The following is a 14798-nucleotide window of genomic DNA, read 5'->3' as shown; positions in this document are numbered from 1 at the left end:
AACAGCACACATTATTTAAAATGATTATTTATTAACCGATTAAACTAGGTATTGGATGATAACCTCAAATAATACGGACTCCACGAGGAGAGATTTGGGAAAAAGTTAAAACAACACATTCACACAGTATCACACTCGCTGGAATAATGGTGTTTAATTTTATTCTAATGTTGGGTGTTATTTGTTGTTTGTTTGTTATTTATCAAATAAACACTGCTCAGATAAATAGCTTTTTAAAACTCATAATCTCTGGTGCCCAAACCTTTTGCACAGTACTTTTCTGCATGGTGCATCAAAAAATTTCATATTGCATGTCTGCAAGACTTGGTTCACATCAACTGGATTTTATAGAAATGTGGGTAAAATTAATTTTAGTTCAATCTTTTTGCAATGTGGTCAAATTTGTATTTGATTAAGTTACTTAAATGGCCCTTTTATATAATATTTTTGCATAAGTTGTGTGATGAGAGAACTATTAGATGTTTTGCATGTATTTGTGATGCTGTCGTTTTGAAAGATTTTATTTTTTTTATTATTTTTTTTTTTGCTGTGTATTCAAATTCTCCATCCTCTGTTGGTATAATTCAGAAGTATTTATTTCACTTCCTGATTTTGGAGTCATTTTAGGCTACAGCCCCTTTTTCACATCTCTTTTGCTGGTGTATGATGGCAAGTTACAAGTTGCTTTTTCATTCTTTCGAGAAGAATTCTGTCAGTGGAAAACATTTCTCAGAACAAGTCCACCCCTTCTGTACCTGTGTCATCTGAGGCATGTACTCCGTCATTTACAACTTGATTACACTCCTATAACCCAGCCGGAGCTAGTGCACCTGCTCCATTGCAGGAGTCCAAAAGTTCACTTCCCTTCCCGATCATGGCATCTGGGTCCTAATTACATTCTTTTAATTATCTGTAATAAATACTTCAGGACAAAATGGCACATTTCTAAACATGTACAGTTTAGGCATTTGGCAAAGACTCTTCTCTAGATTGAGTTTTAGTCACATAACAGGGGTAAGCTAATGTAACGTTAGGAATCCTACCCAAGTCATCTATGGCATAGAGTTATTTTCCTACCAGAGTCTTGTAACTGAATCCCATTCTGAAGATGACAGCAGTGTTATAAATTACGTCATCCACCACTGCATTACTGTTACAGTACCACTGCACAATTTTATGAATAGATTTTATTCTAAGTACTTTTGGAACATCTCCATTGGTCCGTTCATCATGAAATTGTCACAGTGTGGTGTGGACAGTGGCGATTGAAAAAAGCCAGAACAGTCTCCAGAACATAACTGTACAAAACGGTGGGATCAAATCCTTAATTTTATAAATAGCATTTAAATAGTTCTATGCTGTGCGTGTTGCCTCTCTGCTGTAGTGTATTGCAATAGAGAAGCGGGTGCTCCCTTGGTTTCCATTGCTGTAATTACGACTGCTGGCTGTATTCACAGAGACCAAAGTCAAAGTGCCATAAACGATTGCTGTGTGTAGGGAAACACCCTAGGACACCATTACATCTGAGTCTCTGTGACACTGGGGCAAGTGGACAACTTGGAGAGAGGCAGAGGATTGTGCTTCGTTTTCCTTCTGAAAAATCTCAGTAAATCCAGGTAAAGTCAGACAACCTTGACTCTTTGCGTCGTTTCAGCTTTAAACGGCTGAACTAGAGGTTGACAGGTGGAAAGGATTACCGTGGAGTAACAGTATGATTTCATATCCAGGCCTGGCTGGTGCTGAGTACCTGTTATTTAATTCATAATGCTAAAAGTATATAAACTCTTAAAGTACATAAAATCTCTCTGCTTTATCTGGTTCTAGCGATATATGTAACAATTTTGATAGTGTGATCTGTTTGTATCATCTAATATGAAACTGAAAATTTCACAGGCCTCATCTTGAGTTTCTTATAGAGGTTATAAGTATAGGTGTAGTTCTGGGCACTTTTTATCTCCTGTACAGCAGTGCTGTTACATGATGATCTAATGTATGATTGGTTTATTTTTGTCCATATTTCAAGGCCGGAATTTTGTCTTTGTGCTTTGGCAATTAGACCGGGGGAAGAGATCACTCAGTCATGGTGGTCCTAAGGAAGGTAAGTCCTTCTGAATGCCTGTTTCAAGTTAGAAAAAAAAAAAACAGATTGGTCTTGCTAATACTAGGTTCATTTCCTTGACATGAATTTAGTTTCTGTCTTAAACTAATGTTCAGTGCCAGTAGGAATTTTACAGCTGAAAATTAATGGCTTAATTTTCGCCAGGAAAATCAGACAAATATGGGTGGTTTCCCAGATGGGGTTCAAGCCTAGTTCTGGAATATATCCTCCTTTCAATGGAAAAATAACTATTCAGAATTCTGTGTAGTCCAGGACTAGGCTAAATAATTGTTTGGGAAACCAGCCCATAATGTTTGAGTCATACCTAAACCTTAACTCTAAACTCTAGAATACTATGGACATGCCTCAGGACTAAACAATGCTTCAATAATTTAGACGTCTGGTTAAATTGAATGTCTATTGACTTCTTAATGATTTAATTATGCAGAAAATGAAACTTTCTGCCATTTAGTTTTTACAGTTTGTGTTGTTACTGAATATTTAAATGTATTAAGTATGCAATGAAAGCACAGGATGGAAATATCTCAATGCTGTTTTTGATGGCTTAAGGGAGATTATGTGTGGCTGGACTCCAGTACTGGTGTTCCGATTGGTGCTGAGGTCAAACTCTCAGACACAGGCCAGCTCCAGCTCATAGATGATGAGGGGAAGGTAACAGCAGTCATTCAAATTTTATTGATTCAACATATAGTTGTTGTTTTTTTGGACACATAGTGAATCAGAATCTCATCCGTGTTGGTTTTATTCTCAGGAGCACAAGATCAAGAAAGATGCCTCTCTGAAGCCCATGCACCCCACCTCTATAAATGGAGTGGACGATATGATCAGACTCGGGGATTTAAACGAGGCCGGCCTGCTTAGGAATCTCCTTGTTCGCCACAAAGAGGGAATCATCTATGTGAGTCACACAAAGCGATATTCAGTAGAGCTCTTTACAGACGAGTTGTTATCCTCCGCAGCTAAAAAAACCGTGGTTTAGGGAGAGTGGCGTGTGTCTACTGACTGGATCTAAGAGCTGACTGAAATGAAGTATCCGTCTGTGTGAGGTCAACTGCCTGCTTGTCTCGGACTTTGCCCTCTCTGGTTAATGGCAGGATTGTTTTTCTCCATAGAAACCAATAGGCCTCTGTCTGATGACAGAACTGAACTGTAGAACTGAAATGGCAGAAGTCCATGGCACATCTCACTGTCTTAAGCCAACTGTCGAATTTCCTTTTGGCACTCCATGTCAAAAATATGAACATATGTGATTGTTTTGTTGGCATAGTTTTTAAATAGCTTACAGTTTAATTAATTTTTCAACCTCCTACACAACCTCTTACACTTATGTGGTTGTTTCTATTTTACAGTAAGCACTTGACTAACTACAGTCCAAGTTAAAGTGTGATTTTGTCACACAAAATGCTACACTGAGTCATCCCCCTTATGCAGTAAGAAAAAAAATTACCCATTTAAAATATAAACATAGATGTACAAAAGTTTTAAATAGTTTTTTGTGTAATGTATATTCATGATTCAGTATTCTTTTGTCATATTATGTAAAATGTTGCATAGTATTAAATGATCATTTTATTTAACAAAAATAACCTAAAAAATAAGTAATTTGACAAGTGAACAATTTAAGCGAATGATTTAAAGTTGGTGATTTCTAGGTTAGAGATTGTGAACATAGTATTTTAATACTTTGTTGTTTTTTTGTGAATAAATAATAATTGTCATATACATACTATGCAACAGTTAAAATAAAATAACAAAAGAGTGGAAGAATATTTCAATTAAAATTATACATTACACAAAATCATACAAATATTCTGACCTAAGATAACAAATCATGCTGTGTTTCTTCTGAGATCAAGAGTATCAAAAATGCTGCAGTAATAGCTTCTGCACTTCTAAGGCTCTTGGACACTTTCTGTAAAGGTTTGATTGTATTCAGCCATTAAAAACTTTTGTGAGACTAGGTAGTGATGGATCTCAAACACCACTCCTAATCAATCAAAGTGCTGAACAGTGCTCCATCCCTCCAATACAAGCAGTTCCACTGCTCAACAGATTAGTTACCCCCTAGCCAACACTTGGCACTGAGCATGTTGACACTACTCTGATATGTAGTTGCCCCTTTTGTATTCACCCGTAGTTTTGTAGAATGTCTATGTCATTAGTGCATGCTAATTAAAGTACTGGAAATCAGTACATTTATATTTTTTGCTTTCTCTCTCTCTCTCTCTCTCTCTTTCTCAGACATACACAGGGTCCATTCTGGTGGCAGTGAACCCCTACCAGCTGCTGCCTATCTACACAGCTGAGCAGGTGCAGCTGTATACTGATCGGCGACTGGGTGAACTGCCCCCTCATGTCTTCGCCATTGCAGACAGCTGCTTCTTTAACATGCGCCGCAATCGCAGAGACCAGTGCTGCATCATCAGGTCAGTCACTTCTTCAGTTGTGCTCAATGTGAGATCACACTTCAGAGCAATGGAGCACTGGAGGTATTTAGTCTCGTCCTACTCAAATCTCTTCTCCTCCTCTAAACGTGTGTTGCAAAACAAACTTCATATCCAAATTTTGTATTTACCCCATGTCATTAATACTTATGGTAGATGTGTACACACAGCTTTAATAATCTTCATAGAAATATAGTAAAGAAATTGGATGCTCGGTCACTGCTGCACATGAGCTTAAAGTCACTATGCCCAGTGCCAAGCATAAGCTAGCTGGGTATTAAAGCCCAATATTAAGCTGTGGAACAGTAGAACTGTGTTTTTCACAATGCTGTAAACGTATCTGATACATATGGGATGACTTGGAATGTTGTTTGTGAACCACAGCTAATCTTTTAGTAGCAGTACCTGACCTCACTAATATTCTTGTGACTGGATACAATCAAAGCCCAAAAGCAATGTTGCAAAATCTAGTCTACAGACGTGATAGAAGACTAAAAACTGGTTCTGCAAAGGGATACACACTCTATTAAAACTTTTGAATAAGCACCTTTCCACATACATGAGTCTCTGTTGTTAAGCTGACCACCAAAATACCATACATTTCTGACTGTGGTGAATGTTTTATTGCGGTTTGGAAATGTGTAGCTGCAGAAATAAATCATTTCAAAACTAACATATACATGGGTTGAAATGATACATTTGTAATGTTAAAGAACATTCACTCGTGTTCTTTAAACTCGTGTTTTTTTATTTTTTTTATTTTATTATATACCCATGTTTCACATTCACATTGTGGTCTCTGTAAACTTGTGCTTATCAGTGGGGAATCTGGTGCAGGGAAGACTGAGAGCACTAAGCTGATTCTGCAGTTTCTGGCAGCAGTGAGTGGACAGCGATCATGGATAGAGCAGCAGATCCTAGAAGCTAACCCCATACTGGAAGGTAGTGTGCTAAACATTAAATATCGAATTAAAGACAGATGTACCATAAATTGGCCACAAATTTTCATAATAGGCACTTAGTTCTTCATGGTAGACTAAAAAGGTATTGTGATTATATACAGAATAGTAAGTCTAGAGATATAAATATTGTACAATAAGTGTTCAAGATGTTTACTTTATTAAGAATTCCAGGCTTCATGTCATATCGCTGAAATAAAAACATCTTTTACTCTCTATGCCTGTAGCCTTCGGTAATGCAAAGACCATTCGCAATGACAACTCAAGCCGCTTTGGGAAGTATATAGATATCCACTTCAACAAGGGAGGAACCATAGAAGGAGCCAGGATTGAGCAGTACCTGCTGGAGAAATCCCGTGTCTGTCGACAGGTACATAACATTTGACCTACATCTAAGCCAGTTGAGATATTTTTTATTGTTTTATTGCTTCCTATATATTTTGCTGGACTGGATATTTACATGCAGTATTGTTTTTATACTTCAATTTGGAAAGACTTTCTACTTATATTTGGAAGTTTTGAAAGCATGTACATAGTTTGTACTGTTACATGCATTTATTTATTTTATTTTTAATGGGTGGCTCAGTCTATATTGAAGTGGGAGGGCAACTTATATTGGCATACTGCAAGCCAGGTAGTTGTTGTGAAAGGACACTGATGGTAAAAATAAAACATACAGAAAACATAGTGTATGCTGTTAAACCAATAAAGCAGGCGGAAACAACATTACAATAATAAGAAAAGAATAAATAAATTGCATAATAAATGCCACTTGTATGCCCTTTTAAAAACATTTCCATTTATGTCTCATAAATGTTTCATAATTTTGGCTCAGGCTCTAGAAGAAAGGAACTACCACATCTTTTATTACATGCTGATGGGCATGCCAGCTGAACAGAAGAAGATCCTCTCTCTGAGCAATGCTGTTGAATACAACTACCTGTTTATGGTACTGTCCATGACTATCAACTATAAATCTGTACAAAACGGCATATGTAACTGGGTTGAATAAAGCCGGAATTGCTTATCTTGTCATTCTGATCTTTAAACCAGGGTAAATGCACTTCCTGTGATGGGCGGGATGATGTAAAGGAATATGCCCACTTCCGTTCTGCCATGAAGATCCTGACGTTCACTGAGAATGACTCATGGGAGATTCTAAAGCTCCTCGCTGCCATCCTCCACCTGGGCAATGTGACTTTTGAAGGTGAGGTGGCCTTAAAGATTAAAGAAGCAATCAGTCATGTTCACCACTAAATAAATAAATAAATGTTATATTTATTTTATTTATTTGATTAATGCAATTTCCCCCTCTATAAAGTGAAACACTCATTAGATCAAAAGATATCTTTGTTGTCCCTGAATGAAAGGCAGGGACCCCCAGATGGGGTCGGCCATGTTTGGAATAAGTTTAATTCAGAACCTCTGATATATCCAGGCCAATATGTGTCAATGAATTGGCAGTTTCATGATATAAATAAATATCACTGGAGAAAATGACTGATTGCTCCTTTTAAAGGCCAAAACATGGGAAACAGTGTTATCTGGTGTAATATAGAAGGACAAATAAGTAAAAGTAAAACTAATGTTTTCTCTTTTAATTTCTTCTCCAGCCATTATTTCCAACAATCTGGAGGGCTGTGATATCCTTAGCTCTAAGCATTTCAACATGGCTGCACAGTTGTTAGAGGTATATATGTTTTTAAGTCTTAACATGAACAGTAACTCTTGTGATCAGCCTTTTTATTTAATAGCCTCAGCTGTCTCTCTGTAGGTGGACACAAAAGCTCTGGATGTCAGTTTGACGCAGAGGTCTTTCATGACGAACCGAGAGAGTGTCTCTAAACCTCTGAGCTCTGAACAAGCTGTGGATGGCCGGGATGCATTTGTAAAGGTAAACACAAAATAAGTAATAAGAAAAACAAATACAAATATTAGCATCATTAAGATAACTATCCTTGTTAGCCTTAAATGGAACTTAGCAGTGCTAAATACACGCCTAATCATATTCACAGGCCATCTATGGACGTTTGTTCATATGGATTGTGGAGAAAATTAATAGTGCCATCTACAAGCCATCCACTGAGGACACAAAAGATACTCGACACTCTATAGGGTTGCTGGACATCTTTGGATTTGAAAACTTCAAACAGAATAGGTTTGGAAATATAGACATTTTAAAAATCTATTATATAAGACTTTTTGGTTTACACTCAAAGATTTAGGATAATTACAAGTAAGCCAGGAGGAAAAAACATAATTGTTTGAAAGAATAGAGAGAAAATTCATATTCATGATATAATTTTTTTTTCAGTGTGCTAACAATCATCAGATTTTCCTCCTTTGGGGGAAAGGGTCCATCAGATAACCAATGCTGCACAATGTTGTTTGATCCTGATGTATGTAATTACATCTTTCTAACAGAGAAGTCCCCCAAAACCCCAAAATCTCCAAAACCTATGTAGTGCAGCTTTAATTATGTGCACAGATACTGTATTTCTGATCTGAAAGTGATCCTAGGGACTGCTTTTGATCTGCATTCTTTTTCATGGTATTTATTTCAGCTTTGAACAGCTCTGCATCAACTTCGCCAATGAGCAGCTTCAACAGTTTTTTGTGAAACACGTCTTCAAGCTGGAACAGGAGGAGTACGCCCGGGAAAACATAATCTGGACGCACATTGACTACAGTGATAACCAGCACACTCTGGATGTTCTGGCCACCAAGACTCTGAACATCCTTTCACTTATTGATGAAGAAAGTCACTTTCCCAAGGTAGTTATGTATATGACTCGAGGCTTTTATGTGAAGGACACTGTTATCAATCAAAGTCAGCAATTTAATCTAGTTTTTTTTTGTAAATGCATTTATTTACGTCAAACACCCGGATCACCAGGATATATATATATATATATATATATATATATCTCCTGTGAATGTATCTTACATTACTAACTTTTATGTCTTTTATATTAGGGCACAGACACCACTTTGCTGAACAAGTTGGAAAAGGTGCACGGGAAAAGCAAAATATACCTCTCTCCCAAAAACAACCATGACACAAACTTTGGAATCCAGCATTTTGCTGGACCCGTCTATTATGACTCAAAAGGTACATGGGAATAAAAAGCCAGCATAAACATGTCTTTGCTGTCTCAAAGTAAATGAACAGTGTGCTATTGTAAGATAACGAGCATTATTTAATTTCCTGTATGAAGGTTTCTTGGAAAAGAACAGAGATGCTCTGAGCTCTGACATCATTCTCTTAGTGGAAACCTCAAGCAATAAGTTGCTCAAAAAAATCTTCCACAATGAGCTATCTTTAAGTGAAGTCAAGGGCAGAGGAAACTCCAAAATGATTATTACTCCCACCAACTCCCTTCGGGTAGGTTATTTTGATATATGGATATATATGATAATTCTATGAACTCTTTACTAATACAATCCCATTCTTTTACTTCTCAGCAAATGTCAGATGGTAAAAAGCGTGTGCCCACTCTGTGTGGGCAGTTCCGCCTGTCTCTGGATGCTCTGATGAAAACTTTGACTGCATGTCAACCTTACTTCATTCGCTGCATCAAGCCCAATGACTTTAAGAAGCCCATGGTAATTTCAAACCCAACTGTTGGTCCATCTATCCCTTCCTCCATCCATCTAATCAGTCCAGAGTGACTTGTATTCTTTATTAAATATGTGCAACTTGCTTAAGGTTAGTTATGAAGCTGGAAAGCTGTGATTTATCCATCATGCTATACAAGTCCATCCATGCATTCATTCATTCATTTATTCATTCATTACCTGTAACCGCTAATCCAGTTCATCCAGGTCGTAGTGGATCCCGAGCCCACCCGGAGTCACTGGGCGCAAGGCAGGAACACACCCTGGAGGGGGCGGCAGTCCTTCACAAGGCGACACACGCATTCAGTCACACACTCACACCTATGGACTTTTTTGACTTGTAATCAACATGTGATTTTGGAGCGTGGGAGGAAACCCGAACACCCGTAAGAAACCCACGCAGACACGGGGCGAACACAACAAACTCCTCACAGACAATCACCCAGAGCTGTGTGACTAGGACACTACCTGCTACACCACCGTGCCGCCAAACCATCCATTCATCTATCTGTTCATTAATCAGATATTTCATTAATTCATTGATTTAATAATTAGTGCATCTTTTGATTTGATTGTATTTTGGCAGATATAATTGGGTGTAGATTATTTAGTCATTAAATATAAAGTAGATGCTACTTACTATTCTGTTAATTAATTGACAAATGTCTTACAGGAGAATATTTTTTTTCCTTTTATGTGACATCTGTTAATTATTTGGTTATTAAAATATTAATTTATAATTATATTTTTCTTCCATCCTTAATGACCATTCTCTTTTTGGTTTAGTTGTTTGACAGGGAGCTATGTCTGCGTCAGCTGCGCTACTCAGGCATGATGGAGACCATCCGCATCAGAAAAGCTGGATACCCCATCCGTCACACTTTCCAGGAGTTCCTTGACCGCTACAGAGTTCTACTAAACTCCACCATCTGTGACCCAAAATCAGTGAGGAATACTGCTCTTTTTTGTATATAGAATTACAAAATACATGATGTATAGGATTGCTTTGTGTTTGTTATGGGCTTGGTACAAACATACAACGTTTTATAATACAGAAGTCATCTGATGGAATGATCAGTACATTTTTTTTTTCTTTTGTCAGGAGAGTGCTAAGGCCTGCAGTGAAAGTATTTGTGAGAATGTGTTCAGTGCTGAAGATGACTGGAAGATTGGCAAATCTAAAGTGTTTCTGAAGGTAAAATAATGAAGCACAGAATGACTATACCTGTCACTTTAACTTAGCATATGTTACTTAACACTCATCCCTGTCATAGGATTACCATGACACCATGTTGGAGCTTAAACGAGACAAGGCCTTGAATGAGAAAGCACTTATTATTCAAAAAGTCCTGAGAGGATACAAGCACAGGTAAATATTGGATATCAGATTGGACATCAGGACTGGATTCAATCCTTGTCCTACAATCGTCACACTATCTTTATAATTGCAGGAAGCAGTTTCTTAAAAAAAGATCTGCAGCTGTGGTTGTGCAGAAGTATTGGCGTGGCCACAAAGGCAGAAAATTCTACAGAGTGGTGAGTTATCAGCAGACAGACTATAAACTGATAAGCAATTTTAGACTGTTTTAACTTAAACTGTCCTTAGCGACACAAATGCAAATTAGACCATGTCTACATACAGAGCACACACCACTTAAATGGCTTATTATCTTTTTTCAGAAGAAACCCCTGTATCCTCAAAAAGTTAACTCCATGAATTAGGTTTATTATGTTGTAACAGATGTTAATGCAAATAAAATCAAATTAAAATAAAGTGCAGTGTATTTGTGCAATGTCTGTAATGTAGCAGCTCTTGTGTCCAGGTCCAGTTGGGATTTGCACGTCTCCAGGCAACAGTGCGTTCTCGTCAGATTGCACGTCAGTATGATCTGGAGCGAAGAGCAGCGTTACTGCTCCAGGCTCAGATCCATGGATATCTGGCCAGAAAGGAGTGGAAGCTCAAGAGAGATGCTGTCATCCTCCTTCAGGCTCACATTAGAGGCATGAATGCCCGCAGAGCTGTCAACAAGATGAAGAGAGACGTATGTTATTAACCTAATGCCTTCATGTGATTTTCACTCTTATAGTAAATAAGAACTACACAGTGCAACTAGCATTTTGTGGCATTTGATAAAAACTGCGTTATTTCAGTTATTCTCCATTCTTCTACTGTAACTAAGGAAGGTGATTTTAAAAGCATTTTTACACTGAACTGAAATCTGATTTTCTGTTTTCTGATTTGTTCTGTCACTCAGAAATTTTATTTTATTATAATGACTGAAGATTTTATTAAAACTGCATTAACAATCACAAATAACAATCACGCTGGTGCCACAATGGTGCCAGTTAATGTTCTTTACAGTGTCCTTTAAAAAATCCTTAAAACTTTTCATATACTATTTAGCTACAATATTTACTTACATTATAACAATAAAATGATTTCTATGCTCACACATTTTACAAAAATGTTTCTCTTTCTGGCAACTTTATTTAAATTTACAGTATTTTAAAAGTTACAGTGTATAATTTTCTATGACTTTAGCTTGTAAAGCATTTCTTTTTACTCAGTTATCACACTAGGGCTCCCCTTTACTGTATTGTAAATCTCTTTGTTGAATCATTTGTTGAGTCACTGGGGACTGTGAATCTACACTGTACATTGAGGTTTCTTGGATTTTTAAGGGTTAATTTCACTACAGAATGTTGGAAGTTAATGTTGTCTCTGGGTTGCAGGCTTTCCTGTCGCTGCAGGAGCGCAGGGCAGAGGAACTCGCTGCTCTGGAGAGACAGAGGAAACTCGAAGAAGTTCTCCGACAAAAGAGAGAGAGAGAGGCAGCTGAACAATCAGAGGCCATCACAGATCAGGAAATGGTGGACACCATCTTTGGATTCCTTCCCAGTATGGTGGGGGGGCAGGAGGGCCAGGCACCAACAGGATTTGAGGTTTGGCTTCAGTTCTCACAGTCACTACATCAGCAATCTAGTTTTCAGTAATTATTTGGGATACTGCTATTTTTAAATGTTGCTTAATACGCAAACCACTATCTCAAATGTGCTCCTAGGATCTAGAGGGAAAGCGCACAGTGCTGGAGGAAGTGGACCTGGATGATGCTCCAATGATTGAAGAGTTTCCTGAGGAAGACTATGATGATCTGGATGAGTACTCGTTCTCCAAGTTTGCATCTATGTACTTCCAAGGTGCTGCAACCCCCACATACATCCGCCAGAGACTACGCCAACCACTGCTGTACCATGAAGACGAGAGTGATGTGCTGGTAATTCAGCTTTATGCTGTTAACTGAAGCATATTGTATCCATTTAATTTTTCAAAAGGAGTAATAGTTCCTTTGTAAATATATGTCACTTCATTTTGTTTTGTTCAATAAAAAATAGCAGTTTTGTTTAAATTGCAGTGCTTGAAATAAGTTCCATTGGAGTTTTGGAAGCAAAAGCTTCTACCTTTATCTACCAGCAGTAACATTAGACCTCTTGCCTGTTCACAAACTTGTTGAATTAAGTAGTTTAAACAATAAATAATAATATTTGTCACCGGTTGTGTCAGGTATATATTTCGTCTATGCAAATATATGTGAATGGAAATTTGGTTTTAATAACTGTTGTTATTATTATTATTTAGTCAGGACTGCTTTTTATATAATCAGAACTGTGATGGATTTGTGCCTGTTCAATCCTGTGGTGTAACCTTGATCTGTAACTTAGCAACTTCATCCCATTGCAGGCCTCTCTAACTGTGTGGTGGATCATCCTGAGGTTTATGGGAGATCTTCCTGAACCAAGGCCTCAGCAGGTGCCCAGAAGTGGATCTGCATTTGCTGAACGCTCTCTACAGCAAGATGTGGCCTCCAGACAGGACAGACGTCTCAGCCACATGGTGGGACTTGACCAGGTGAGCTGGAATTATTCTGCTACAAAGCTTCTGCATTAACAGCATTCATTGTAACTTCATATGTAAATATATATGTCAATGGGACTGTAAAAACATCATTTTTAAAATTGAAATCACAAATTGAGGTGGAGATTTCATTTGTTTTTTGTTTTAACAAAATTTAAATTGTAATGTTAATCTTCTGTGTTCAATCAGAAGCAACCACTGCTTCTGATTTCTGATGCATCACTGTTTAAATAATAGTATGGCATTTTGCATTCAGTACTTAAAATTAAAGCCAGATCTTCTTGGTTTTTGTTATAAAACAGTTCTGGGCTAAATAGAATTAAAATCATAATCACAATATTGTTATCAACGTTTTTAGAAAGATTTTCCCTCTCTTTTTGCATTCTGAATTGAATAACAATGATTACACATTAATTTTATTTTGAAAATACAAATAAAAATATGAAGGATGCTGATGATGTAGGATGGCATTGAAGGTTTCAGTTTTGCCTTTAGATTCCAAATGTGCCCTTCATTTTTTTGGATTGTAGAGGGTGCTGAGAAACAAAAGGAACAGGAAAGACTCTTCAGTTCCAGAAGAGATTCCCCAGAACAGAAAATCCTCAACATTTACAGATCTGCTGTCACGAAGCAGGAAGACCTCCACCATGCCTGAGGAAGTTGTACTCAACCGGAAACCTTCCTCTGTACCTTCTGAGACTCCCAAAACCCGGAAGTCCTCCACCTTCACTGATTTACTCTCCAGGAACAGAAAGATCTCCACCATCCCTGAAGAGGGACCATCAAACAGAAGGTCTTCCAGAAAAACGTCCACCATTGAAGAAGAGGTATAGAGATAATCTTTCAAGTCATGACTCTCTACACAGTGCTTGGCACTGTTCTCTGTAGTCTAAACAAATCCTAAACATTGAATTTTTATAAAAATGTGTTAAAATATAGGATGTTAATTCTCAGTCATAACATTTTCATGTCTTTATAAACAGCCAGAAGATGACACTTCAGTTTCCAAGCCACCTACTGTGCAGACGATCAGTGAGGAAGAGGAAATAATGCTGGTGGAAGGACCCACCATAGACCGCCCACTCACCTCCCTCGAAAAGTTGCACATCATTATAGGATATGCCATTGTCAGACGTGACCTAAGGTTGGTAAATTTCAAACTGAGTCAATGCGCTAACATTGCATGCGCTAAAAATACTACAAAGCACAATGGCCTCTTTCCCTCATCTGAATGTATGTTAGACCATGTCTCATGATACAGTGAAGTGAAAAATACAGAGAACTAAAATGTACCAGTGTTAGTAAAAGTTAAGGTCACTATAAATTTTCTGAACATTTCAATGCCAACAAGTGTCAAGGTGAAGTGTAATTTTATAACTCATTAACATTATGGTCTTCAGCATCTAGGCTAGTAAATATACATTTAAGCATCAAGGTTCTGTTTCTCAGGGATGAGATCTACTGTCAGATCTGTAAGCAGCTCCAAGAAAATGGCAATCGCAGCAGCTTCTTCCGTGGCTGGATTCTTCTCTCTCTCTGCCTTGGCATCTTCCCGCCCACTGAGCGCTTCATCAAGGTGACCCTCACATACCTGTCTCAGTTAAAGTGGAATTTGTTTGCTTAGTTAAACTGTTGTGATTGTTGAAACAAAGAGTGACACAGTGGCGCAGTGGGTGAATGTCTGAGTGTGTGTCACCCTACAAAGGACTGGCGCCCCCACCAGGGTGTGTTCCCGCTTTATGCCC

General features: G+C 37.8%; 1 protein-coding gene across 1 annotated transcript in view; it reads left to right on the top strand.

Moving 5' to 3' along the window:
• The first annotated feature begins 2080 nt into the window (after window positions 1-2080).
• Window positions 2081-14798, top strand: part of LOC136690925 (unconventional myosin-VIIb) — a 29569-nt gene continuing 16851 nt past the window's right edge. Inside the window, exons 1-26 of the mRNA XM_066663027.1 lie at window positions 2081-2098; window positions 2669-2770; window positions 2871-3017; window positions 4361-4545; window positions 5384-5505; window positions 5750-5892; window positions 6358-6471; window positions 6576-6729; window positions 7136-7212; window positions 7297-7416; window positions 7538-7680; window positions 8087-8297; window positions 8499-8634; window positions 8741-8907; window positions 8988-9128; window positions 9927-10085; window positions 10243-10335; window positions 10415-10509; window positions 10592-10676; window positions 10964-11182; window positions 11874-12083; window positions 12203-12415; window positions 12880-13047; window positions 13584-13880; window positions 14037-14197; window positions 14503-14629. Of these exons, the coding sequence (XP_066519124.1) occupies window positions 2081-2098; window positions 2669-2770; window positions 2871-3017; window positions 4361-4545; window positions 5384-5505; window positions 5750-5892; window positions 6358-6471; window positions 6576-6729; window positions 7136-7212; window positions 7297-7416; window positions 7538-7680; window positions 8087-8297; window positions 8499-8634; window positions 8741-8907; window positions 8988-9128; window positions 9927-10085; window positions 10243-10335; window positions 10415-10509; window positions 10592-10676; window positions 10964-11182; window positions 11874-12083; window positions 12203-12415; window positions 12880-13047; window positions 13584-13880; window positions 14037-14197; window positions 14503-14629 (3807 nt within the window). The remainder of the gene's footprint in view (window positions 2099-2668; window positions 2771-2870; window positions 3018-4360; window positions 4546-5383; window positions 5506-5749; window positions 5893-6357; window positions 6472-6575; window positions 6730-7135; window positions 7213-7296; window positions 7417-7537; window positions 7681-8086; window positions 8298-8498; window positions 8635-8740; window positions 8908-8987; window positions 9129-9926; window positions 10086-10242; window positions 10336-10414; window positions 10510-10591; window positions 10677-10963; window positions 11183-11873; window positions 12084-12202; window positions 12416-12879; window positions 13048-13583; window positions 13881-14036; window positions 14198-14502; window positions 14630-14798) is intronic.

This window comes from Hoplias malabaricus, chromosome 3 (assembly GCF_029633855.1).
Source record: "Hoplias malabaricus isolate fHopMal1 chromosome 3, fHopMal1.hap1, whole genome shotgun sequence".
Classification (NCBI taxonomy): Eukaryota; Metazoa; Chordata; class Actinopteri; order Characiformes; family Erythrinidae; genus Hoplias; species Hoplias malabaricus.
The sequence above is the reverse complement of the archived record's forward strand: the minus strand, read 5'-3'. Positions and strand labels throughout refer to the sequence as shown.